At 42.4% G+C, this 27,980-nt stretch overlaps 1 protein-coding gene across 1 annotated transcript in view; it reads right to left on the reverse strand.

Moving 5' to 3' along the window:
• The window catches only part of TMEM192 (transmembrane protein 192), a 512,891-nt gene that overhangs the window by 82,862 nt on the left and 402,049 nt on the right, over positions 1–27,980 (reverse strand). Inside the window, exon 5 of the mRNA XM_085641783.1 lies at positions 2,396–2,498. Coding sequence (XP_085497909.1) covers positions 2,396–2,498 — 103 coding nt within the window. The remainder of the gene's footprint in view (positions 1–2,395; positions 2,499–27,980) is intronic.

Raw genomic sequence — 27,980 nt, forward strand, 5'->3', positions numbered from 1 at the left:
GTCCCTTGTCTCTCGACGGGTGGGCCCTAGCGGAGGTCAATCTTTACTTTAAAGGGCTCCCCTGGTTGCTCCAGGCCTGCTCTACAGTCTCCTCGCTGGAGACCTCGCTCAGACCTTGTGGGTCTGCACTGTAGCTGTTTCTTGATCCTTGCGTGGGTTGCGGTTGCCAAGGCTTAGGGGATCCAATCCGGACACTAACACCGCAGCGCCCTTCATCCTTCGTGGGACAGTCGCCCTCCCGAAGCTGGCCTTCCTTGAAGCCTCCTGGGCCCCGTGGCTGCCGATCCAAGCTACCCGTCTTCAACCTGGAAGCACCCGACATTGAAGGGCTCTTTCTCCTGAGCTCCCTGGTCACTGGCTAGTGACCCAGACTCTGTCCCCTCTGCTTTCAGGTCCTTTCCTTCAAGATCTACATCTTCAATCTGCAGGACATCGACGACGCTTCACGCCAGCAGCAGTTCTTCACCTTTTTCCATTGAAAACGAGATCGCGACCCGACATCGAAAACGACCTACGCACCCGGCTTCCCAGGGGCAGGTAACAGTGGTACCTCAGTACTGTCGTGGGTGTGGACCCTCCAAGAGCTTAACTCTAAGCTCCTGAACTTGAACTCCTGCTAGAAGTGACCAGATTCTTGTAATTTCCAACCGCGACATTTCCCATAGGGTTTAATAGAGATCCCGACTGTAGTTTAAACACTGCACCGTCTCCAGTGGGTCCCCTTCCTCACTACCTTGGGTGGTTTCGTAAGGGGCCAGTGACCCCAAGTGCCCTAGGCACTGTCTGCAGAACTGTCATGGTTCTTATACCACTTTTTTAATATATGGTTTTGTCCCCCCCTGGGGCCCTGTGATTCCAGTGCTATTTATTGTAACTATTAATGCTTTATTGAATTGTATCTGTACCTCCAGCCTCATAAAGAGACTAGTGGGATTTGTTCTTAGAATAAATACATATATTTTGAATATATACCTGTGTGGACTACTCTTTCATTTGGTCATTCAAGAGGTTATCCATGGTAAAACAATAAGCTTAACACTCCTTCAAGACTTAGCCTGAAGGCTGCTCTCCACAACTACCACTAGGATAGCTTTCTTTAAAGGTTGTCTTTTAACCTTAAAAGTCAAATTGGACTGGTGCAAGGTGTCCCCTATAACTAGTGGACAGCATATGCCAGGCCAACTTCTCACACCTGCCTACTATAGATCCATAATCTCAAGCATAGTTCTGTGACTCCACAGAATCCCTGCAACAATATTTTATGGGGTATGTTTAATATTAACCAATAGCCCAAAGTAATGAAATGGTGTATAAGGGATAAGAAGAACCGCATGTGTATATAATGATCCAGGATATATGGAGAAATTAGCGTAGCTTATGAAAACTATGCTTTAATCCAGTACAAGGTGTTAGAGAAGAAGGGCTGTACGGGTAAAATAATGCAAATCAATATTCACCTCGGAGGCAGCAAACTGTCTATTTGTGTCTACCCCAATTAGCATACATGCCTTCAGGTGCTAAAGGATAATGTCAAGGACAAATTCAAGGAGGCCCTTTAGAGTGATGCCTGAAATATCAATGTGCTCTTCTTGATGATAAGCTGTAAGGTATACACTCTAGAAAATTGGTCCTAATACTGTTATTTAGAATTTCAAGTATATGGTAGAAAAGGAGAAGGTCTGTACATTTTGGTAGCAGCAGCAATCAATGCAGTTGAGAGGGATCTCCTTTGATAGAGTGGAACGAGACACATCACTGCAAACTGCAAAGCAGCCACAAAACAAACAATGGCAAAAAACCTGCTTCTCTCCATCCATCTATTTTCCCACCAATGAGTACTCAGCTGTGCTACTTTAACCTGGGCTGACAGGTATGCTGATGATGCATGGTTTCCAGTTCACAGCAAGTGCACTTGAACCACCTGAAGTATGACATTACCTTTCTCTGCCTCAGACGGCTCATATCTGATGTAGGGCCAAAACGGCAGTGCTATCCTCTGCATGTGGCACACCAGATTAATGAAGATAGAGATAAACTAGAAGTTATAATAGATTACTGGGTGATTCTTCAAACATCTCCAGCAAACAATGCAACTGAGTTGATGATCAGAGAAAAAGGCAACCAACTATTGATCTTCAAAAGGACTTACAATCGTGTTGAGTATAAACAATTGTATAAATTACCCAAGTGAGGCTACTTGGATATGGAATTTCTGAATATGAAAAGGGTGATGTTGTTAAAGCACATTTAAGAGACATTTTCTCAGTATTGAAAAAAGTGATTCATTTTCTTCAGAATTAAATAACTATACTTTCTCGTTTATATAGCAATGATATTTTGTCATTTAACATTTGTAAAAAGGAAATGGGCAGCTGATATGCAAGTAGTGTATTACCTGAAACCAATCTCAGAATTAACATGGCGTGGGTAAGCTTGCATCTTTTCTTCTTCAATTATATCTGGCCTTGGCATTGCTTTGTTAAATTTGCCTATTTTCACTGGGAAAAGAACAGACAAGCAATGAGTTAAGAAACTAGGGCTTAGCATATAACACGGTAAAACTATCAAATGGGTGGATTTCAATACTAAGTGTAAAAAAAGCTTTTAAACCAAAATGGAAGCTCTCTTCCTGGTAAGTGCTCTCAGGGGACTCAAGCTATTAAATTTGCTACCTTCCAATGGTGCATCCACCAGTCATATGTAAAATGGAAGAAGACCAAAACAAAACTATATTAACATGCACACGTTTCCAGGGTACTTTATGTATGTGGGTCACTATGATCCCTCAGCAGTAATTATCATGAGGAAGAAGTTTTTGGTAAGCTGTACCGAGGCGATGAACAAGATTAAAGAAAATGCCCGCTAGACAAAGAGATTCTGCCTTTCTATGCAGGACTTTCACTTTGTAGGTGATTTCAACAAGTATAACTATGGAGTATCAAACGATCAGAAGCATACACCCCGAAGATACCCAACACATAAATGCATTAAATATGCTTCTGACATGGTTTAGCCTGGAACAGAATGTGTTTGTATACATAAGGGGAGGGCTTACCTGCAGTATCGTACCGTAAGACAGTAAGATTCAACAATGACAGAGTGACAATAGTAAAAGAAGCACCATAGTCTCATTCTCACAACAATTCTCACCTCTCTCCAAGCAATATATATATACACATTATCTACTGGCGGTCGCCAGTAGATAGTTAGTTTTAGTTAGGACCGAGTTCCCATAGGAAATCTGAAAATTCTATTTTGAATAATTTTGGCGCCGGTTGACGAATCCTCGCGAAATTTTCAAAACTAATGGGGCGCTCCGCTCAGATCCTACCCTGAAAGTCTCCGGGTGATTCGTCAAGCGGGGGCTGAGAAAAAAGGGGGGTCCCAAAACGCATTTTCCCCATGCATTTTCCCATAGGACCTTTAGTCGAAGGTACAGCCAGAACGGCTGAACAGAATTACTTGAAATTTGGCAAAGAGGTAGTCCTCAGGTCAGGCATGTGCCTTTTGCATATATGGTGTCAATCTGATCAGTAGTTCCTGAGAAAATTGCAGTTAAAAGTACCTAAATATCTATATGCGTGCACCGTGCGCGCACCAAATGTGCGCGAGCGTAATTCTGATTGCTGGTTAGATGTCAGTCAACATTCGAATCGGTCGAAATCAGGAAGTGTCGGACGCCATTTTGTGTGTGACAGTGAAAAAGAAAGGTGGAGAACGTGAAAAGGGGGCAGGGTAGAGAGTTCCTGACCCCCTAGCCTTTGTCAGGGGGTCCCTGAAAGACCCCGAAGGGTGAAAAAAACATTTTATTTTTTTTCAAAAAATCGCGGGGTGCGCGCGCACGGTGAAAAACCCTTAAAAAAAAAATTTTTTTAAACTGTTTATAGAAGATATTAACTATGCTGTTCAAGTTTGTCCAAATTAAAAAAAAAGAGCTGAGCCATTCCATATTACAGGATACAGTCAATCTATAACTATATACATAGGTAGTTTATTGTAAAATAAATATATACAAAATATAATAATACATCCATAAATTAGCATTTAAAAAACCTTGCAAATTCACTTAAAAAACCATAGGTTTCACACACGTTATAGTTAGGAATTAGCATTTAAAAAACCTTGCAAATTCACTGAAAAAACCATAGGTTTCACACGTTATAGTTAGCTGGACATTTCACTCGTAAAAAACCATTGAAATTCCCCCGTTATAGTTAGTTCAGGTAACTATAACTCGCGCGACCGCAATCCACTGCTGATGACATCACATATTACATCACTCATGACATGGTGAGTGACATCACTCATGACATCACTGATGATATCTCAAATGACATCACTGATGACATCATCCAGTGAATATGTGTCTTTCTGAAAAATAAATATTTTTTATATATGTATATCTAAAGGTTAATGGAAGAATAAATGGGTAAATAAGTGTCTAAATGGATGTTTTTTTTGTAAAATTAATTGTATAACTGACTTATTAACAGTATCTTAGTGAATACAGTGATGCAATATGTGACGTCATCAGCAGTGGCTTGCGGTCGCGCGAGATATAGTTAGCTGAACTAACTATAACGGGGGAATTTCAATGGTTTTTTACGAGTGAAATGTCCAGCTAACTATAACATGTGTGAAACCTATGGTTTTTTCAGTGAATTTGCAAGGTTTTTTAAATGCTAATTCCTAACTATAACGTGTGTGAAACCTATGTTTTTTTAAGTGAATATATATATATATATATATATATATATATATATATATATATATATATATACATTTATTAAGCACAGTCCTGATGCGACAGCGCCCTTTCTCCTCCTCCTCCTCAAAGAAGCACGACCAGGAACGGACCACCACAACAGCAGGTATTTTCACATTTCTAGTGCTTTATTCCAAAATCAGCAGGCATGACGCGTTTCGACCGGGGAACCCGGTCTTGATCACATGACATGCTCTGACCACCCAAGTGAATAAATACTGTCATATTGGATGATCGCTCCTCCCATTAGTCATAGACAAGAACAACAGACATTCGATGTTTATACATATTCTTTAGACCATCAACATTTCTTCTACTTGAAAATTGTCTTTTCTTTTTCATTAAATATTATTAGTTGAATCAGGATAGGTCTAAAATAAAATAAATAACAGGATCCATAAATGCGGAAAAATGTGTATATATATATATATATATATATATATATACACACACACATGAGCAATGCTGGGCAAGTGCCCTAAAATGTATCACCCAATAATGAATCCACTAAAAAGATCAAGTTAATTTCATCCTATATTGTTCAGATCACTGTACAAAAAGTATGCTAGAAATCCATAAACAGTATTGCTATTAGTAATGTTCAAAAATATATATTTATGGTGCAATATTTAAATTAACAGAAAAGCAATTCTATCATTAATTCCATGATTTGCTTGCCATTTTTCTGAAACATGTTAAAATCCAGAGGCAAGTTGCATAGGTCCGCAATTATTCAATATTTCAATGTTTGTTTCTATAAAGTGCTAAGTGCAAATTAGTGCAAAAACAGAGAGCATTTCAACTTAAATTTCATAGTGATATATGAACACAACTCATCTAATTCATATGAGTACATAAATTGGTTTGTTTCGCAAATGTTATGTTAATCAGTTCATCAAAGGATATTTGATATCAATAAAGTGCATGATAATAATTCATAGACACAGGTGAAAATCATGTGAAAATAGCAATCAGTGAAGCTTCCCACCTCACAAACATCAGATAAAAACCAGTAAAACTAGCTAGCCAGTAAAACTAGTTAAAATCCAACAAAAAAAAGCTAAAACCCACATAGAAACCATCTACACATAATTAAAACATCAGTCCTAAAATCATTATAAATAATTATTAATTTTCAATTGATCAATCAAGAGTATAGCAGTTTTTTAGAGGTACAGTGTTTATAAAAAGTTGTGTAGGTCTTCCCGTGTTTAAACCATTCGGCATTTTTGTATCGAATTGTACAATATATTGGCTTTCCAGTTGTCGTAATTTCTTTTCCCCGTTTCCGCCTCTAATGGACTTTGGTAAGGCATCAATTACAAAATATTTAAGATCATTTAAATTATTTGGATGTACTAATTTAAAATGCCGTGCCACAGGGTAACTGGAATCAGAATTAACAATCGCACGTAAAGGATGGAGAATCCGATTGAATACTTGAAGTTTTGTACTGCCAATATATTTTAACTGACAAGTACATTCTAAAACATAGACTGCATAGTCAGTTTTGCATGTGAACGGACCTTTGATTTTACATGGACTTGTGGAGAAAGTATCTAACAATTCTGTTTTATTAATACCAAATTTAGACGCCCTACAGGGGCTACATTTGTAGAATCCTGCCCTGTTTGATAACCAGTTTCCTTTTTCTTGCACTTCTGGTCTAGATATTAACAGGGCATCCCTCATAGAGGGTGCCCGTCTAAATGTAATAGACGGTGAGTCTTCTATTTCTGATGATAGAGAGATGTCAGATTTCAGAATAGGCCAGTTCTTGGTAATAATACGTCTGACCAGTTTATGATGACAACTATACATGGTTATTAATCTGACCGATGGTTTCTCACTTTGGGATTCACTACATATATTCAAAGGAATGATATCTTCCTCAATGTAAGTTGTTGATACATCCGGAGGGCTATGTATTTTGGTTAAGTCTGTTCTTAAATCAGCCATATTGTAACCTCTTGCTAAGAATCTCTGTACAGATTCATTCAAACAAATAGTTAAATCCTTCTCATTGCTGCAAATCCTTTTAATTCTAAGGAATTGCCCATAGGGTATACTCTTGATCAGATGCCTGGGGTGGGTGCTGCTAGCGTGGAGGATCGAATTTCCCGCAGTTGTTTTCCTGTGTAACTTGGTATGTATGGTGTTATTACTAATTTATATTTCAACGTCTAGGAACTCGACCCTCTCTTTGCTGTTAGCTGTGAATTCCAGGTTCAAATTGTTAATATTGATGGTATCGACAAACTTCTGTGCGGATTCGACCGTACCATGCCACACTATACAGACTTCGTCAATAAAACACCACCGCTGAACCACATTCGGCATATACATTTCTCCTAGGGTGTGGCCTAGAACATGCTCCTCCCACCAACCTACATGAAGACATGCATAGCTGGGGGAGAAGCATGCCCCCATAGCCACACCTCGGAGTTGTTGGTAAACTTCCTTATTAAATAGAAAGTAATTGTTGGTCAAACATATGTGTATCATAGTCAACAACATTTTATTGTGTTCATTAAATCTCACATCCCTACCGCTGAGATATTGTTTTATGGCTTCAAGGCCATCTTCATGTTTTATGCTCATGTATAGGGAGCATATATCCATTACAATGAAACAGTATTCATTGTCCCATGTGATCTCCCTAATTTTTTTTAAAAAGTGGCCAGTATCCTTTATGTATGAGGGAAGGTTCTCTACAAATTCCCTGAGAAAGAAGTCCACATATTTGGACATGGATTCCAATAATCCACGTTGTGCAGATATTATAGGACAGCCAGGCACAGGATTTATTTGCTTATGCACTTTGGGTATAAAGTACAAAGTTGGTGTATATGGGTGGTCAGTTTTTAGAAAGTTGTATTCTTCTTTGCTAATGAGACCTACCCTCTTCCACTGTGCTAGCTCCTTGAATACCAAATCCTTTACCACTCTTAGTTCAGTAAATGTAGCCTTCCTATAACATAAAGGATCCCCAAGATGTCTATTGGCCTCTTTCACATAAGCATCACGCGGCCAAAGCACAATATTGCCCCCTTCGTCCGCATTTTTCACAATTATGTTGTTTTGCTCATTAATCTTATTCATCAGTTTGGAGTACCGTTGTTCACTGTAACTTCTATTTTTGTTTTTACACATTATATTTCTATTCAATGTTTTTAGTTCATCAATGACACAATCACTAAAAATGTCTATGGCATACCGTGGCATAACTGGAATGAAGGTAGATGGGGGATGAAAAGGGCTGATGGCGGGACTAGTACTTACAACCCCATCTCTCGAAGCTCCTCCTGTGTATTTCCCATTACTTCTCCAGTATGTCCTGCTAATGAATAGACATTTCTCAGTGTTGGTACATCTGATACCTGGAACTGGACACTGGGTCGATTTTCAGTACCTATCGCTGTAGCCGTGTCACTAGCTTTATTAAGTTTATGAAATTTTATAAGTTTCAATTTTCATATAAACTTAAAAACATCAATCCGAGACTGTACATATTTGAATCCTGATTTGGGGCAAAATAAGAGTCCTAAGGCCAAAAGTTGAGTTTCTGCAGCATCAAGGTTTAAGTCTGTCAGGTTGACTACTGTGTTGTTAGTTGTTTGGTCACCCATTTCTATTGATCTAGGAGAGGTTTCCCACTTCCTCTTTTCCCTCTCCAATTGCCTTTTCCGCCTGCGCCTTTCCTTACGGCGCTTATTTCGTTTGATCCTTTTGGTTTCTGCGGTATTCTGGGCCTTAGGATGTGTTTCCGGTCCTCTATAATAAACCCCAATTTCTCTGATGGAGTAAAGCTACTGGGTTTTATTGTTCCTTCATTGAGTGGACCACCATTGTCTGATTCAACACTGCTTTCTAGAGAACTTACATCTGTATCAGATAAAGTAAAATTATCTTCGTTTTGCATCTGTATTGATGGAGCTTTTGGACCCAGGGCTGGTCTTTTTACAGATTCAAACTTTTTTGAGAACATGAAAATTTTACCCATCTCGTAGTCTCTTTTGTCCCTGGCAAACTTGAAAATTTTGCGCTCTTTAATGATAATTTCATGTTTGTCGAAACGTTTTTTGATATCTTCCTTACCCTTTATTATATCTTGTTGATCCATGGTGTCTAGTTCCTGATTTATTTTGTCTATTTGTTTTACTATTTCTGCCCTGTCAATTTCAGCATATTTTATCAATATACACACCATGTTCATTGAGGCATCCAGATTGTTGGTGGCCATTCCTGTAGCATCAGGGGGTTGGGGTTCTCAAATGATGGTGCGATTAGAACACGCAACCCCCTTGGAACTCTCCCTGCTTCCTTATATTTTTGTAAGGATTTTCCTTCCCACCATTTCGTAAGTTCTGAACGCTGTAGCTTTTCCAATTTCTTTAAAAGCGTTTTGACATCATTTTGTTTATCCCCAATATTAGTTCAACTATCTTTATCAGTGTTGATGCTCTCCGGTAAATTCAAATATAGAGCGTCCGCCGCTGCATCGTGGTCACGGAGCACGTCTACCGCTGTCGCCATTACAGCGTTTATTCGTAGGAAATGGTTATGCACTATTCAATACAACGCCGAAAGGTACGTTTGCCCGGCTCGTATTAAATATTTTTTTGTTGCTATATATATATATATATATATATATATATATATATATATATATATATATATATATATATATATATTACCTACTGGCGGTCGCCAGTAGGTAGTTATAGTTAGGACCACGTTTCCATAGGAAATCCACAACATTCTATTTTGAATAACTTTGGCGCCGGTCGACGAATCCTCGCGAATTTTTCAAAATAGGTGGGGCGCTACGCTCCGCTCCTACCCTGAAAGTCTCGGGGGGATTCGTCAAGCGGGGGCTGAGATAAAAGGGGGGTCCTAAAACGCGTTTTTCCCATGCATTTTTCCATAGGACCTTTAGACAGGGCTACAGCCCGAACGGCTGAACAGAATTACTAGAAATTTGGCAGAGAGGTAGTCCTCAGGTCAAGGAAGTGCCTTTTGTAGGTTTGGTGTAAATCTGTTCAGTAGATTCTGAGAAAATAGCCTTTAAATCAATATATATATCTGAGCCAGCTTACGGTGCGCTTACGGTACGCTTACCGTACGCGTACGGTGGCGTGCGCGAGCGCGATTCTGATTGGCTCTTAGATCTTAGTAAACATTCGAATCGGCCGAAACCAGGAAGCGGCGGCCGCCATTTTCTCTCTCGCACTGAGAGTGATTTTTAAAATATAAAGCCCAAAAACATGTAAAGGGGCTGTTTAGACAGCTCCCACACACATAGCCATGTTAATGGAGTCCCCAAAGATCCCCCAAGGTCAAAAACGGAATTTTTATTTTTTCGGTAATTTCGCCGATTACGCTTACCGTACGCGTACGGTAAAAGAATTTAAAAAAAAAAAAAATTATCCACACTCTCTCTACCCCGTGTGCAATTGGTGCCCGATGAGCACCAATTGTGCATGGCATATTAACGACTGAGATAAACTAAACTATTAAAAAAAAAAATAATAAAAAAAAAAATTATCCACACTCTCTGCACCCCGTGTGCAAATGGTGCCCGAAGGGCACCATTTGTGCATGGCTTTTAAAATATAAGAAAAATTAAAATATTACCTTTCAAAACGAAGTGCATCATATGTCCTCCATGTGCGCACGGTGCGCGAAGCGCATCGTGCATACATGGCCCATCTAGCGTAACGTGGGCACGCGGTGCTCGTAGCGCACCGCGTGCCCACCGTGCGTGCACGGCACTAACTGCGTAAAGTAGGCGCGCGGTGCGCGAAGCGCGCGGTGCGCGAAGCGCACCGCGTGCTCACTGTGCGCGCACGGTGCGCGCACGGACCGAACTGCGTTAAGTGGGCGCGCACGCCACGAATGGCGTAAAGTAACTTAGCATTTAAAAAACCGTACAAATTCACTGAAAAAACCATAGGTTTCACACACGTTATAGTTAGGAATTAGCATTTAAAAAACCTTGCAAATTCACTGAAAAAACCATAGGTTTCACACATGTTATAGTTAGCGGAAATTTTACTGATAAAAAACCAATGAAATTCCCCCGTTATAGTTAGTGCAGGCAACTATAACTCACGCGACCGCAATCTTCTGCTGATGACATATGTGTCTTTATGAAAAAAAAATATTTGTAATATATGTATAGCTAAAAATGTATGGAAGAAGACATGGGCAAATAAGTGTCTAAATACAGTATTAGCATCAGCAGAGGATTGCGGTCGCGTGAGTTATAGTTGCCTGCACTAACTATAACGGGGGAATTTCATTGGTTTTTTATCAGTAAAATTTCCGCTAACTATAACATGTGTGAAACCTATGGTTTTTTCAGTGAATATATATATATATATATATATATATATATATATATATATATATATATATATGAGTTCCCATAGGAAATCTGAAAATTCTATTTTGAATAACCTTGGCGCCGGTTGACTTATCTTCGTGAAATTTTCAAAACTAATGGGGCGCTCCGCTCAGCTCCTACCCTGAAAGTCTCGGGGTGATTCGTCAAGCGGGGGCTGAGAAAAAAGGGGGGTCCCAAAACGCGTTTTCCCCATGCATTTTCCCATAGGTCCTTTAGTCGAAGGTACAGCCCGAACGGCTGAACAGAATTACTTGAAATTTGGCAAAGAGGTAGTCCTCAGGTCAGGCATGTGCCTTTTGCTTAAATGGTGTAAATCCGTTCAGTAGTTCCTGAGAAGTTCAAAAGTAAAATCACATATATATCTGGGCGGAGCCTAACCACACATCTCATCGTGAGATCTGATTGGCTGTCAGCACTTCATCCAACAAGTGTTGGCAGCCATCTTGGGACCAATATACATGATAGCACCTCATTAAAAAGCATTGCAGCTAATAAAAGGTTTTAAGACTTTAGTTACATTATAAATCATTTGTTGATGGTACCATACTCATTTTAGAAATTGTGGTGTGTTCTAAGGTGATTTTACCATGTGAAAAAGCCTTCTGCTGTGATATCATGAATCATGTTTGAGAGAAAACTATTTTCTCATGCTTTTCCCACAGAGGTTTGGAAGGTGATCTATAAGCTAACTGAGAGCATATTTTCTGTAAATTCACATTATCTTTCTCAGTCATGTGAGAATGAAGTCTGACATTCTCAGTAAAACATGTACATCCAACAAGGGCAGAGACTGTCAGTTGATTCCTTTGTGTTCTACTGCAGCTTCCCAGAGTGTTCTAAAGAACAACTAGAGCGCTAACAGTCCTACTTATGACAAACGTATCGCACACCTGAAGCCATCTTGGTTGGAATAAAGTGGTAATTCTAAAAACATTTAATTTAAAAAGGAACAAAATGAGGGGGTTCATTTTGCCATAGAAAGTATGATTAGTGCTGCAGAATTAGGACACATTTTGAGTGACTTCTCAAATCCTCTTCTATTTCATTAAAAACATTCTGACATGCAGACTGAAACATGCACTTTCAATACCAGCAGAAGACTTCCCTGGTGAGCAGTAGCTTTACTACAGTGATCTAATAAGCAACTAGAGTGCTAACATTCTGAATTTATGGCAAATTTGTGACACATCTGAATGCCTTCCTGATGGAATCAAAGTAAAAAACTGAAAGTATTTCCTACTGAGGAGACTGTAGTAAATGAGGAAATTAGGAAACATCATAACAAATAAGTCTCCCAAAATGGCCACCAGAGACAAAAGAGCCCAAATGTAGCCCAAATATCACCCAGATGTAGCCCAAGTATAGCCCAATGACAGAATATCCCAGAGTGTTCTAACGAACAACTAGAGCGCTAACAGTCTTACTTATGACAAAAGTATGGCACACCTGAAGCCATCTTGAATGGAATAAAGTGGTAACACTTAAAACATTTAATATACAAAGCAACACAATGAGGGGATTCATTTTGCCATAGAAATTATGATTAGTGCTGCAGAAAGAAAAATTAGGGCACATTTTGACTTCTCAAATCTTCTTCTATGTCATAAAAAAATTCTGACATGCAGACTGAAACATGCACTTTGAATACCAGCAGCAGACTTCCCTGGTGAGCAGTAGCTTTACTACAGTGATCTAATTAGCAACTAGAGTGCTAACATTCAGAATTTAAGGCAAATGTGTGACACATCTGAATGCCTTCTTTTTTTTTTTTTTTTTTTTTTTTTTTAAGAAGAAGAAACCTTTATTACACATTAAAGAGATACAAACAAGGGCCTACAACCACAAGGGCCGGCCGCTAGAAAGCTCGGGAGCCAGCAAGGCAAATCCATACATTCAAATAAGTCAGAAGCAAGAGCTCCCGAAAGTTCAAAAGCACATATAACAGGCCGCGGCCATAGTCCAAGGGCAATCGAAAAGGACGGTTTCATATTTTCTAAAAAAAGAAAGAAAAACCCACAATAACACACAAACAAGGCAATGAGAGTCCGAAATAGCATCGTGCGCTCCCCAGGACGGGGGAAGATCCACATTATCTAGAATAACTCTTGACAGGAGGTGGTAGTGGGGGGCGGCGGAAAAGGGGACAAAGCATGCACAATTACGCAGAATGTGCGGCTAGGGGGACAAAGCGACGTCGACCTCTCGCGGCAGAGGCGGAGCGCAGATATTCCCACGATAGGAATTCCATGGACCCCACCCTTAGTCCACCTCCCAGGCTTGCCTCTCGCCACTGAATGCCTTCTTGATGGATCCAAGTAAAAAACTGAAAGTATTTCCTACTGAGGAGACTGCAGTAAATGAGGAAATTAGGAAACTTCATAACAAATAAATCTCCCAAGATGGCCACCAGAGACAAAAGAGCCCAAATATCACCCAGATGTAGCCCAAGTATAGCCCAATGACATACTGTCCCAGAGTGTTCTAACGAACAACTAGAGCGCTAACAGTCTTACTTATGACAAAAGTATGGCACACCTGAAGCCATCTTGAATGGAATAAACTGGTAACACTTAAAAAATTAATTTAAAAAGGAACACAATGAGGGGGTTCATTTTGCCATAGAAATTATGATTAGTGCTGAAGAAAGAAAAAATAGGGCACCTTTTGAGTGACTTCTCAAATCCTCTTCTATTTCATTAAAAAATTCTGATATGCAGACTGAAACATGCACTTTTAATACCAGCAGCAGACTTCCGTGGTGAGCAGTAGCTTTACTACAGTGATCTAATGAGCAACTAGAGTGCTAACATTCAGAATTGATGGCAAATGTGTGACATATCTGAATACCTTCTTGATGGAATCAAAGTAAAAAAACTGAAAGCATTTCCTACTGAGGAGACTGCAGTAAATGAGGAAATTAGGAAACTTCATAACAAATAAATCTCCCAAGATGGCCACCAGACACAAAAGAGCCTAAATGCAGCACAAATATCACCCAGATGTAGCCCACATGTAGCCCAATGACAGAAGTGTGCAAAACACTTATTTTGTGTGTATTTGCAGTTTTATATAGTGCAGACTTGTCAGGTATTGGAATGCTTTACATGAGCATTGGTTACACCACACAAGATCAAATTCATTTTGATTGCAGACATGGGGAGATTAAGTGATTTGACCACAATCACAGAATGTTGAGCTGAAGCAGAAACTGCAACCTGGTTCCCCAGTTGCAAAGTCTGCAGGACTGGAAGTAACACCACATCCTCTCGCCAAGGTGCAACATTTAATCAAGTGGTCAACTGGATAAAAAAACATTAAGATTACAAATAATTTAAAAGTTCTTTGTCGCTATTTGAAAAACTCAGAAAATATGTCCTCATTTTAGTTTTTTAGAGCACAAACCATAATTTTGATGCAAATAAGACCCTCTCATATATGTAATTTCTAAAGGAAATACTCTAGGTATTACAGTTTACATCAAGATGACGTCAGGCGTTCCACACTTTTGTAATAAATATAGAATGTTAGCAATCTAGTTGTTCATTGGGATACTGTTGAGAGGCAGAGGTCAGGGGCACGGACTCTGAAAATTGAAGGCAGGTAGGAGAGTGCAGAGGCAACAATTTGACCACACTGGGCAGGCAGGAAGGGCAGTGGCAGCACAACAGACTATGGAGGGCAGTGGAAAGGGGGGCAGGGGCAACAAATCAAAAATACAGGACTGGCAAGAGAGGCTGTGGCAATATAATAGACCATTGTGGGCAGAAGGAAGAGGCAGTGGTAGTACAACCATACATGCCAACAGACCCGTTTCAGCCAGGAAACGTCCAATGTTTTTATGCTCAAATGGGCTTTATTTGATCTGTCTCCTGTCTACAATCTCCTCTTTTTCAATGTAACTCAAAGGGGAAAATCAATACCCCAGTTTTTTTTCAAAATCTCCCTCTTACCAAGTTCAAAATGTTCGCAAGTATGGTACATTGAATCATGGTAGGCAGGAGGAATTGGGGTAGGGACATGGACTCGGATAACAGAGGACAGGAGGGACATGGAGAGGTGCACCAAACTGACCCTACAGGGCAGGCATCAGGGTTTGCAGCAGCACAATACACCACACAGCGCATGCGGGACGGGAGTGCAGCACAACAATCCATAGAAAGCAATAGGGAGGGAACAGGACCATGCACATGGACAACAGAGAACAGATGGGAAAGAGGCAATGGTAGCTAGCTGACCATAATGGACAGACAGGAGAGAAAGCTGCAGCATAACAGACCATAAAGGGCAGGAGGGACGGATCTGGGGCATTACAATGGAAAAGACAAGCCAGGAGGGAGGGAATAGGGGGTCTGCACATGGAAACAGAGGGCTGGGGGCAAGGCGGTAGGGCAGGAGCAGCAAGATGACCATGGAGGGCAGGCAGGATGGGCACTAGAAACAAGACACACCATGGAGAGCAACAATGAGACTATGGTGGCATACACACAGACCATGGAGGGAAGGTGGGAGGGGGTCAGAGGCAGCTAGCTGACCACACAGGGAAGGTGGGAGGGGCCATGGCAGCACAGAAGACCATGCATGGCAAGCGGAAGGGTTAGTGGCAGCACAATGGCTATGATGGGTAAGAAGGAGGGTGCAGGGGCATGCACAAAGGACCATGGAGGATAGAAGGGAGGGTCAGGGCCTGGGCACAGACAAGAGAGTTCAGGGGAAGGGGCCTCACAACAGACCGCGCGGGGCAGGCAGGAGGAGCAGTTACAGCACAACAGATCAGGGAGGGCAGAAGGGTGTGGCAGTAAAATGGACCATGGAGGACAGGAGGAAGGGGATAGGGGCATGGCATGTGGACAGGCAGGGTGGAGGTGGCAGGGACAGGTTACAGTCATCTGACAATGCTAGGCAGGTGGGAGGGGAGTGGCAGCTCAACAGAACACTCAGAGTAGATAGGAGTGGCAGGTCCATGGAACATGGTGGTCAAAAAGGATGGAGCAGGGGCATGCAAAAAGACATCGGAGGGCAGGGGGAAGGAGAATAGGGGCAGCAAGCTAAGCACAGAGGCTAAGCAGGAGGTCAATGATGGGCCATAGAATTGGGCAATGGAGGGCAGGAGGAGTGGACTGGTACATCATGCTAAATGGAGGGCAGTGGCAGCACATCAGACCATGCATGGCAGGAGGGAGGAGGCTAGTCCATGGATTCAGACAACAGAGGATAGGGAGGAGGTGGATGGGGCAGCAAGCTAACTGTTCAGAGAAGGTGGGTATTAGGAACTTTATTGTTTTTAAAATGTGTGTCTGTGCGAACTACTTAAAATATGAACAAGTATGCAGCATAATCTCACTTTTATTCAGGAAGAACAGGACGTTTGTGACTGACTCCGGGCTCACTTGGCAGAAACACCCCCTGACCCTCTACCCCCATCGCAAAATGTAATGCCCGTGAAAAGGGTAGGTGGACGCAGTGTTATATAGAACATAGTCCTGAGAGCACGATTGAAAATGAAAACTAGATGTAGTATATGGTATAAACTATGCACCAAAAAGTGTGATATAAGATGAACCGGGGCGTGAAATATAATATGCAATACATTGTGCGCAATGACAGATTCATTGGAGAGCGCGAGATCGCACAGGCACTAGCGCGTGCTATGCGATATGCGCCTTGGAGTGTAATATGCACAGGGCAGTGTTGTGTAACATAACTAGTCTCTAAAGTTGTAATATAAAATATGTGCTGGGGAGTGTAACGTTGCATATGCACTGTGACAAAGATATGGATCCCAGATTGTAATATGTATGGCATAGCGCTGTGCGTTATAACATACACATCGAGGAAGGCACGTTAGATGGGGCAATATAACCCGTGCGAAGGCAAGTGTGGCATGACATATTCACGGGGGGGTGTTACAGTGCACATGGGCTAGAGAGTGTCATAGCATACGCACTAGCTGGTGGAATACAACACAAAGGTGTGAGGCAATCGGCGGGCACTGGTGGGTGTAACACAGTATTGGGCTCAGCCAGGAGCACGCTGTGACTCTCAAGTGAGGTTCGTCTTATTTCCAGAGAGTAAAATAAAAAGTATTACACATCCGGCGGTGGATGTGTTTTTTATTAACCGTGAGGGGGGTTTCTTGCATAGTTTGGTCGAATTTTTGTCGAATCCTCTTTGAATGGCTTGGTGTGCGTGTATATTAAATGTGTCCGTCAATAGCTAACCATGTTTGTATAAATAAACGACAAGGGTTTCTACTTGGAGAGTACCCACCGGCGGGGGCGCCGGGATTAGGCACGGTAGGGCGTCAGACACGTCAGAGCTTCACTAGCGGTGTAAATACATTCCATGTGGATTCATTCTATGCATAGTCACCTTTTAATGAATATCACGCAAATCGTCATGGTGATAGGTACATATGGTTTGTCCAGCATGTCCTAGGTGTTTCTATAAATATATATATTTTTAAAATAAAAAACAAAGGCCGGCCCGGGGGAATGGGGTCCCCGGAGCCATAAGTGGCCTGAGGAGGGGGGCAACGCAGCCCCCTCCTAAAGAATTTAAATTAAAAAAAGGCCATGACCCAGGGGTTGGGGTCCCCGGGGCCGATTAAGGCCTTGGGAGGGCCAAATTTATTTTTTTCAACAAAACAAATTAGGGTGCAGGCCCTGGGGGATGGGGTCCCCAGGGCCAGTAAATTAGAAAAAGAAGGGGGGCCACACAGCCCTCCTTCTTAAAAAAATAAAATAAATAAAAGACAGGCATCGCGCTGGAGGCCACGCCCCCTCCTTGCAGCACTCTGCAAACGTGCCCCCTGGCCAGTTGTAAGTTGGGGAATTAATTCCCCTTCAATACTGAGGGTCTCTGAGGGCCAACTAGCCCAACAGGTATCTCCAGTGTGCGCCAGGGAGCTGTGTTGCAGCCAGGTGTTCTGAGGCCACGCCCCTTTTTACACCTCTATGCAACGCAGCTCTGTGGCGCTTACTGGAGGTACCTAGTGGGCTAGTTTCACCCTAGGGACCCTTAGGATTCAAGGGGACTTAATCTCTCAACTTAGAACGGCCACAGGGCGCGTTTACACAGTGGTGAAGGGAGGGGACGGGGCCTGAGGTGACGAGTGCAAACACGCCCTGTGGCGCGTTTTAAGTTGGGGAAATAATTCCCTTTCAATCCTGAGGGACCCTGGGGGCCACCTAGCCAACCAGGTGCTTCCAGTAAGTGCCACTGCTCTGCGTTGCAGAGAGGTGGTGCAGCCCGTGCCCCTTTTTACACCTCTCTGCAATGGCGCTTACTGGACGTACCTAGTGGGCTATTTTGCCCCTAGGGATCCTCAGGATTCAAATTAACTTAATCTCCCAACTAAAAACGGCCACAGGGCGTGTTTACACAGTGGTGAAGGGAGGGGACGGGGCCTGAGTTAAAGTGTGCAAACAAGCCCTGTGGCACGTTTTAAGTTGGGGAAATAATTCTCCTTCAATCCTGAGGGCCCCTGGGGGCTAACTAGCCCACCAGGTGCTTCCAGTAAGTGCCACTGAGCTGCGTTGCAGAGAGGTGGTCCAGGCCGTGCCACTTTTTACACCTCTCTGGAACGCAGCTCTGTGGCGCATACTGGAGGTACCTAGTGGGCTAGTTGGACCCTAGGGACCCTCAGGATTCAAATTAACTTAATCTCCCAACTAAAAACGGCCACAGGGCGTGTTTACACAGTGGTGAAGGGAGGGGACGGGGCCTGAGTTAACGTGTGCAAACAAGCCCTGTGGCGCGTTTTAAGTTGGGGAAATAATTCCCCTTCAATCCTGAGGGCCCCTGGGGGCTAACTAGCCCACCAGGTGCTTCCAGTAAGCACCACTGAGCTGCGTTGCAGAGAGGTGGTCCAGGCAGTGCCACTTTTTACACCTCTCTGCAACGCAGCTCTGTGGCGCATACTGGAGGTACCTAGTGGGCTAGTTGGACACTAGGGACCCTCAGGATTCAAATGAACTTAATCTCCCAACTAAAAACGGCCACAGGGCGTGTTTACACAATGGTGAAGGGAGGGGACGGGGCCTGAGTTAACGTGTGCAAACAAGCCCTGTGGAGCGTTTTAAGTTGGGGAAATAATTCCCCTTCAATCCTGAGGGACCCTGGGGGCCAACTAGCCCACCAGGTGCTTCCAGTAAGCACCACTCCGCTGCGTTGCAGAGAGGTGGTCTAGGCCGTGCCCCTTTTTAAATCTCTCTGCAACACAGCTCTGTGGCGCTTACTGGAGGTACCTAGTGGTCTAGTTGGACCCTCAGGATTCAAGGGGACTTAATCTCCCAACTTAAAACGGCCACAGGGCGTGTTTACACAGTGGGGAAGTGAGGGGACGGGGCCTGAGGTGACGTGTGCAAACACGCCCTGTGGCACATTTTAAGAGGTAGTTTTAATCCCCTGCCCTATTATATAGTAGGGGCTTACAGAGGAGGTCATGCTAATCACAGGGGTACCCCAACGCATAGTGTTCCCTAGTGTATGTAGGTGTTTTCACTGTATTCCGAGTGTCTTTTAACATAGCACTGGCTCTAGGACTGGTTAGTCAGACTCAGTTACCACCAGTATCCGTCTGAAAAAGTTGAGGGTACAGGATGATTTTGCAACAAGGCTTCTTTCTGCTCTTCTGTTTGTTCTTTCTGCACGTTATCCTTCTTCCTGCACTTTTCTTCGTCTTTGAGGACTTCTGTTGCTTCTTTCTGCATTTCTTTTTTTTCTTTCTGTGCGTTTTTTCTTCTTTCTTCACATGTCCTATCTCTGTAGGCATATTTAGAAATTAGCATTTAAAAAACCTTTGAAATTCACTGAAAAACCATAGGTTTCAGGCACGTTATAGTTAGGAATTAGCATTTGAAAAACCTTAGAAATTCACTGAAAAAAACCATAGGTTTCAGGGGCGTTATAGTTAGCTGGACTTTTCACTCGTACAAAACCATTGAAATTCCCCCATTATAGTTAGTTCAGCTAACTATAACTCGCGCGCCCGCAATGCACTGCTGATGACGTCACATATTACATCCCTCATGACATGGTCAGTGACATCACTCATGACATCACTGATGACATCTCAAATGACATCACTAATGACATCACTGATGACATCACTGATGACATCATCCTTGTGATATAGTGGCAGACCTCCTCTTCCCCTAATATAACCTTTGATACACACATTCAAAAATAGAAACTACAATGTTCAAAACAATGGACATACCAATACCAGTTACAACAACCTATTCAGTAATTCTAAGATCCACATACACATCCAATCATTCACCAACAGTCCTATATAGTCACTCATACATGTACTCACTCATCATATGTACTCACACACCTATACATCCTGTTACACAACGCCACTCATCCATAGTTACTCACACACATAGTCACTCATGCTAATAAAGAATCAAACATCCATTTACTTGCATATACAGTTATACACACACCACCACACTTACTTCTACAGAAACTTACACATACTTAGTCTTTTAAACAATAACTTATAGAAACACATACTTATTCATACAGGAACTCTTTCAATCACTCACTCTCACATATACTCACTTATATACACCAATAGTCACATATACTAGTTTAAAACATATGTAGTAACTCATAAAGACACTATTGAGACAGTCTATCACTCACTAACACACCCATGCACACACTCATCCACCCATACAGTCCTGCACACATGCTGTCTTCAACACATACTAACAGTGAGTCACTCATTCATGCACCTATGCACTACGTAATACCCCCCACCGAACCATACAGACACTCAGACACTCATACTGATACGCAAAAAAAAACTAATAACTTATATAGACACTCATGTAGCTACTCACCAACCCATGCAGCCACTTATACACAAAGTGAGAGACTGATACAGATATTTACACATTTAAACATTACTCACTAAGCCATGTATTCACTAAGATACACTTAATCAGTCAGTTATACAATCAATTTTTCAACACCAAATCATCCATTTAGACACTTATATACCCATTTATTCTTCCATCGAACTTGAGATATACATATATAAAACATATGTAATTTTCAGAAAAACACACATTCACTGGATAATGTCATCAGTGATGTCATTTGAGATGTCATCAGTGATGTCATGAGTAAAGTCACTGACCATGTCATGAGTGATGTAATATGTGACGTCATCAGCAGTGCATTGCGGGCGCGCGAGTTATAGTTAGCTGAACTAACTATAACGGGGGAATTTCAATGGTTTTGTATGAGTGAAAAGTCCAGCTAACTATAACGCCCCTGAAACCTATGGTTTTTTCAGTGAACGTATATATATACACAACATTTAGCTTATACATTTACCAAACCAGGCAGCATCACCATCTAGCTCAAATGGTAGTCCAACACAATACTGTACACAAATGAGTGGGTAAAGATAATGGTCATAGGGTGGTGAAAAATATTTAAGGTCATGTATTGTCTAGGTTGAAGTAATACCTAAAATAATGAAAATAGCCTTCAGTCTAAAAAATGATCTTTAGTGAACAGAGACAACCAGGACCTGATTCAATTGCCTCGTAATTACACTTTTGTAATAGGGTCTCACACTCTTAAGTAATTTGTAGTGTGAGTGGTGCGAATTTTGCCATTTTTTGTAAGAAAGTTTCTTTTAGAAGTAGGTACTGATTGATTAATTGTCGAGATTAGAAGAAATGGGAGGAGACAACAATGCAAAAATAATGGCAATCCGGTATACTTTACACTAAAGAGATCTCACTGTGGTAAGTTTAGAGAACTTTTCCTTTTATTATACCATACTGAGATCTCCACCCTGACTGCACAGTATCCAAATGGTAAAAAACAGACCAAAAAAGTTAATGAAACTTGTAAAAAAAAATAGCTACAATATTTTATTTTAAATATTAATGTAAACTAATTTTATACATTTATTATAGATGAAGAACTAAAAATGAATTCCAACCTGAAGTAAAACAATATTTTTATCAAGCATTACTAATTATTAAGAATGGTGTATAGAAATCCTTATAAGCAATTTAATCATATTTTATTAAAACAGTCACATTAATTTTAATGCAAAAAAGCTTAAGATGTATTGTTACACAATAAATGTGTCATGCTTTTTATTTTTTACATTAAATTATATTTATTTGTATTTAACTATTTTAAATAATTTAAATTAATTTAACAATATTTTCTATAGGGTTGAAATGTAAGTCCATGCCGCCATTATTTTATAAGTGAGGGTGTTGCACTGCAAGTGTTTGACCATGTGTGGTGCTGTTCAGCACTGAGTTGAAGTAATTTACTACCATTTTGGGTCCTTTATTTTTACCCTACCTTAGAAAAGCGGTTTATGAATAGGAAAGGCTTTACTCCTTTGTGGGTGAGTACCTCCCTCCCTAACCTTCACTTAACCCCTCCTTAAGCCCCTCCCCTTTAGTAGTAATTATTCCCCAATTTTGAGATACTCCCCCCGTTCCTACCACATTTACTACTAAAACAAATACTTTCGTGAGTGGAGACTCCGCAGTCAGGCGGAGATCTCTGCATAGTAAAAAAGAAGAGAGGCGAAGGCAGAAACTCTGCATGTAGGTTTCTGAATAGCATTTTGTAGAGTGTTTGTAGAACTATTGCAGCAATACAAAACATATTGCAAAATGCAGTTTGTGACTATGTCCCAATGTTTCTAACTAAAGTGTATAAGTAGTTAATTCATATTTTATATCTCATAAATTATGGGGTTCATATATATTATGTCCCTCAAATCTTTCAGTGCTCACAAACTAGGACATGTGATGATAATAATAATAATAATAATAATCCACATTTGTAAAGCGCAAACAATCACCCGTAAGGGTCTCTAGGCGCTGGGGGCCGCCGGGAAGATTAAGCAAGCTATTGCCCAGAGTCACATGGTGCTGGGCTAATCTGCTGCCGGCGCCGGGGATCGAACCGTGATCCCCAGATTCCGGAGTCAGTCGCCCCGGCCGCGGCGCCACACCTCTTCCCATGTGGTGAAAAAAGGAAAATTGCCCTAGCCCAAGTATTGTGTTCAGCCTACTGCTGCCTGGGTTTAACCCATCACACCCCTTCAGATTGCAACCACCACTTCAGCATGGAATTTGTTTAAACATTTAGAATGGAACTACTTACACTTGAAGACAGAGCCTACATGTCTCCCTTTTATATTAAGTACAGCTTTCAACTAGGCTTGTGTCCTCCATATTAGTCCAACAAGACCATCTTGGTCTTATACCAATAACATGATGATGTCTAGGGCTAGCATGAATGCAGAACTGGAGTTCAGATTGTACACCTTGAACAGCAACCGAGCTTCTGAGGACAATAGCCTCTTTCACAAGTGGGTTTTTAAAGGTATCACGATATGTCTCTTTTTGAAGCCACTACACTGTCTATAAATGGGGGTGGAGGGTTGAAAGGGGGAGGCGGTGCTCAGGGCATTGTAAACTGAACCAATTTATTATGAGAACCGGTCTAAATTTACGACTGGAATAGTTATTCAAATTTTGATAATTGATTTGCACTCTACAACCCTAACCTTGCTTGTTTCTATCAATGTAGTTGAGCTATTGCATATGAAAGTCAGGTCCTCTAGGTCTGCAAGCACAGAATAAATATCACCCTGAGAGGTAGATACCTTTAATTTATTTACCATTTCAGAGGAGCACCAAGATTATGCACTGAATAGTAACATAAATAATCACTTCCATCTCATTTAAAAACATCTGCCAGAGTAAAAGTAAGAAAGCCATTTTTAATATCATTGAACCTTTGCTGAGACACCATGAGAGTGTATGTAGGCTATGTGACTCTAGGGGATGAAAGGACAGTGTTCCTTAATTCGAGCACTAATTTGGAAGGTGGCTGAGTTGACAAAGGCGCAATTGCTTAGTTTGGCAAGACACAAAATTGGTATAACAAAAGAATCTTAAGCTTGGACTTCACTTCGTTATGTGTTCAAGTGTATTTACATGCATAAAAATTGCTTTGTGAATCTGAACCAATTTTGTCACTGTTAGAAATGGGTGGCTCTAGTTGGCAATTGTTTGCACCTTTGTCGAAGTAGGGACCCCTTGCTTCAAGTAAGGGTAAGGGAGTTACGCCCTTAGACAACCCCTGCTCACTCCCTTGGTAGCTTGCCATGATTGAAGCTTTTATTCACACATACAATAATCCAGTGAAAACACTACAAATAGATACTGCACCAGTTTAGAAAATAAGTACTCTTTATCTAAAACAAACAAGACCAAAACGTCAAAAATCCACAATAAATATGTTCAGATAGCCTCAAAAAAAGGTTATTCATACAAATAAAGCTTGCAGCAACAAATAACTTCACCTGGAGCTATTTCGATGTGACAGATGAAAATCCAAAGAATGGCACCGACTACGAGGTGCGCTGTGTTGGGCGCGGTGTCACACAGACCCGCAAGGAACAGTACCTCGGCAAATGATGAAAGCAAAGACGGTGCATGGCGTCGGGGAGGTAATGCTTCGTTGGCCCCGGGCGGCGTCGGTTCCGTACGACCACAGGGTAGGAGATGCATCGGTTCCCTACAACCCCAGGGGAGGTGAGGCCTCAGTTCTTTACTGCGGTGCAGGGGAGTTGAGGTGTCGGTTCCTTACTGTTGTCGGGGAGGTGAAGCCTTGGTTACTTAATGTTGCCTGGGGGTTGATTTCGTGGTGGAGGTGAGGCATTGGATCCTTAAGACGGTGCAGTGTCGATGGATTCAGGAAGTCACCCACGTCCTTTATCGGCTCGCGATGATGAAGCACCAGCGTCGATAAGGTCGAGGCTGCGATGCAAGTCAGGGTGGTATGTTGTGAGTGTCATGAGCAGTGCCCTCGGCTCCAGTGCAGGCAGTGGCCTCGGTGACGGCATCTGAGTAAATATGGTGCGGCGTCGGCAGGTGTCAGGTTAAGGTGCAAGTCGGGCGGTGCGTTGTGCTCTTCACAAGCGGAGCAATTCTCCTCTGTGGCAGCTGCAACAGCAGTTCTAGATGCAGGAGGACAGGTGATATGAAGTCTTTGTGTCCCTGAGACTTCACAACAGGAGAAAAGCTCTACACTTAGCCCTTCAAGCAGGATACACAGCACACAGGAAAGTGTTGGTCCTCTCTTTGGCAGAAACAACATCCACTGCAGGCCAACCCCAGATAGCACACAGCAAAGGGGCAATACTTCTCTATCAGTTTCCCTAGCTCTTCTCCTTGGCAGAGGTTCCTCTTGAGTCCAAATGTATTCTAAAGTTCTGGGGTCTGGGCCCCAATATCTATATAGCATTTTCCTTTGTTCTCTGGGTGGCAGAGAGACTCTGTGCTTAGTCCAAAACAGTTCAGTTTTCCCTGGCCCAGCTTCCCAGCAGGAGGTGCAGACAGCATTGTGTAAGGCAGACCAGGCTCATTCAGGTGCAAGGAAATCTCTTTCCACGTCTCTAAATGCTGCCCAGGTTGATTCAGCCCAGCCCTGACTCATCCAGGAAAGGCAAGGCACACCTCAACCCCACCAGTGGCTGTCTACAGTGAATTCACATCCCCAGCCAGATAGCCAATTCACAAACCAGCAGAGGCACACAGGATGGCTAAGCAAGAAAATACCCACTTTGTGAAAGTGGTATTTTCAAACACCCGATATAAAAATCTTCTTTACTAAAAGATGCATTTTTGTATACTGAGTTCGGACATACTAAACTCCATCCTTCCATCTCCTCCAAATGGGAAGTTATACTTATAAGATGTTATAAATAAACTAAAATTCTATCCAATGGGATAGACAGCCTTTCAATAACAAATACACTGTATTTCACTATCAGGACATGTCACACCTTTCACATACACTGGACCCTGCCCACAGGGGTACCTGGGCCTACCTTAGGGGTGACTCATGTAACAAGCATTTGCAATGCAATAGGTCTCGCATTTACGCAAATTTGAGCTATTGACATTGCAAATGACAATGCCTTTTATTTTTGTTTTTGAACATAAATAAAAGGCATTGTCATTTACTTTGCCAATTGCTTAAACTTGTGTAAATGCGAGACCTATTGCATTGCAAATGCTTGTTTTTTTTGTTGCATGTTTATATACAGCGAACTCGACCAGAAGGTATTGGAGCGCTTTACATGAGCACCGTATTATCATTACACATTCAGGCACGGGGAGATTAAGTGATTTGCCCAGAATCACAAGATGTAGGACGCGACCCCGAGGCTCGAACCCTGGTTTCCAGCACCACATCCTCTCCCTTAAGAGGTGAGCAGCACTCGGTGAAAGAGGAGCCCTGGCTGAAAAGAAGACCAACGCACCCTTCCATCACACGGGACGCCATTAATAGCTACCAACCACCCACCTCAAGCGTAGTAAAAACCAACCGCCTTCAATCATTGGCTGAAGGTTCGTGGGAAGTAATTTCCGTGTTGTCCAATGCGTGCCTCAGATTTCTACCTCCTGCTTATGATTCTTTCTCTGATTGGACTACAGTTTGACAGTTACTTCCCAGACCTCATCCACTCAGAATATTTGTTTGGGGTTAGCAGGGCGGGGAATCCATGCGTCAGTGGGCGCGAACTAAACATTTGCCCACCCTCTTCAAAGGAGGCGGAAGGAGAGAGAGAAATAAATTCCACCAACCAATAGACTTGCTTGAGGAGGCAATACTCACCCTCTAACAACACTTTAACGTCACTAAAGCCGAAAGAACCTGTATTATGATTGGTCTTTCCTGACGTCCATCTCAGAGACAGTCTGGCCAACTGTAACACGGGTTGGTGGGGACGTTAAGGTGTAGACGCCTTCTCTTCCGAAACCACGCCCACGCTAGCCCTGCGCGCGGCTCTGTAGCGGCTCCTGCGCGCGCCTAGGGGGTACCGGTCGCGAGGAGGAGGAGGGTGTGGCACGCGGAGGGGAAATGGCTGCTGAAAACAAGCCGGAAGGTAAAGGAGGGGAACACTGGAATGTTTACGGGTTATTAGAGTGGTGCTGCTGTATGCGAAGTGTCTGTGGGCGGAGACCTGAAGGGGCTTGTCTGCCTGGGGCACCCTGGGGATGGAGACTGGATATTCACACCCCGTCAGGATTCCCTAACGCTTTGGAAAGAGTGATGCCCCCAGGGCTGTGAGGAGAGCGATTTCTTGAGGCCTGGTTTGTGGGTTCTGTTGTGTGCTTGCCTCTGTTCATGGGCTCTACATCTGGGTGGTGAACTACCAGCTTGGGATCCAGGGGACACTGCGCGATACCGGGCTTAGTCAGAGGGTGTAGGTTTTGTAATTGTGTAGAGGATGTGTTGTAAGAGATGATAGGAAAAGTGAAGGTCTTTTGTGGTGTTAGTGCGTGGAAGTGAAGGGCTGCGAGGTGTGCTTGTATTTTGCGCAATTAAACGGTGTGCTGGGAGAAGTTACAGGCTGCTGGGTAATTGGGTGCGTAGTGAGGAAGGAGTGTTCTATGGGTTTGTTAGAAGCTCGTAGGTATAGATGGTGAGCGGTTTGGGGTGTGCTTGGGGGTTACTGAAGTGGGATTGAAATCTGATTTAGTAAGGATGTGTGGTTGAGAAGCCAAGGGGACCTTTGGGGGTTGTGATTGAAGGCTGGTGCTGTGTGTATGTGTGTGTGAGAGAAGGAAGGGGCAGCTGTAAGGTAAGAGTGAAAGAAATGTGACCTCTGAGGTGTCTGAGTGATGGACCACTGGTGGTGTAGTAATGAAAGTAAACATGTGAGAGTACTGAGTGATGTAAGAGCAACACTCAAGGGTAGAGAGTGACGTGACGGAAGGATAGCGT

This window comes from Triturus cristatus, chromosome 2_2, assembly GCF_964204655.1.
Source record: "Triturus cristatus chromosome 2_2, aTriCri1.1, whole genome shotgun sequence".
Classification (NCBI taxonomy): Eukaryota; Metazoa; Chordata; class Amphibia; order Caudata; family Salamandridae; genus Triturus; species Triturus cristatus.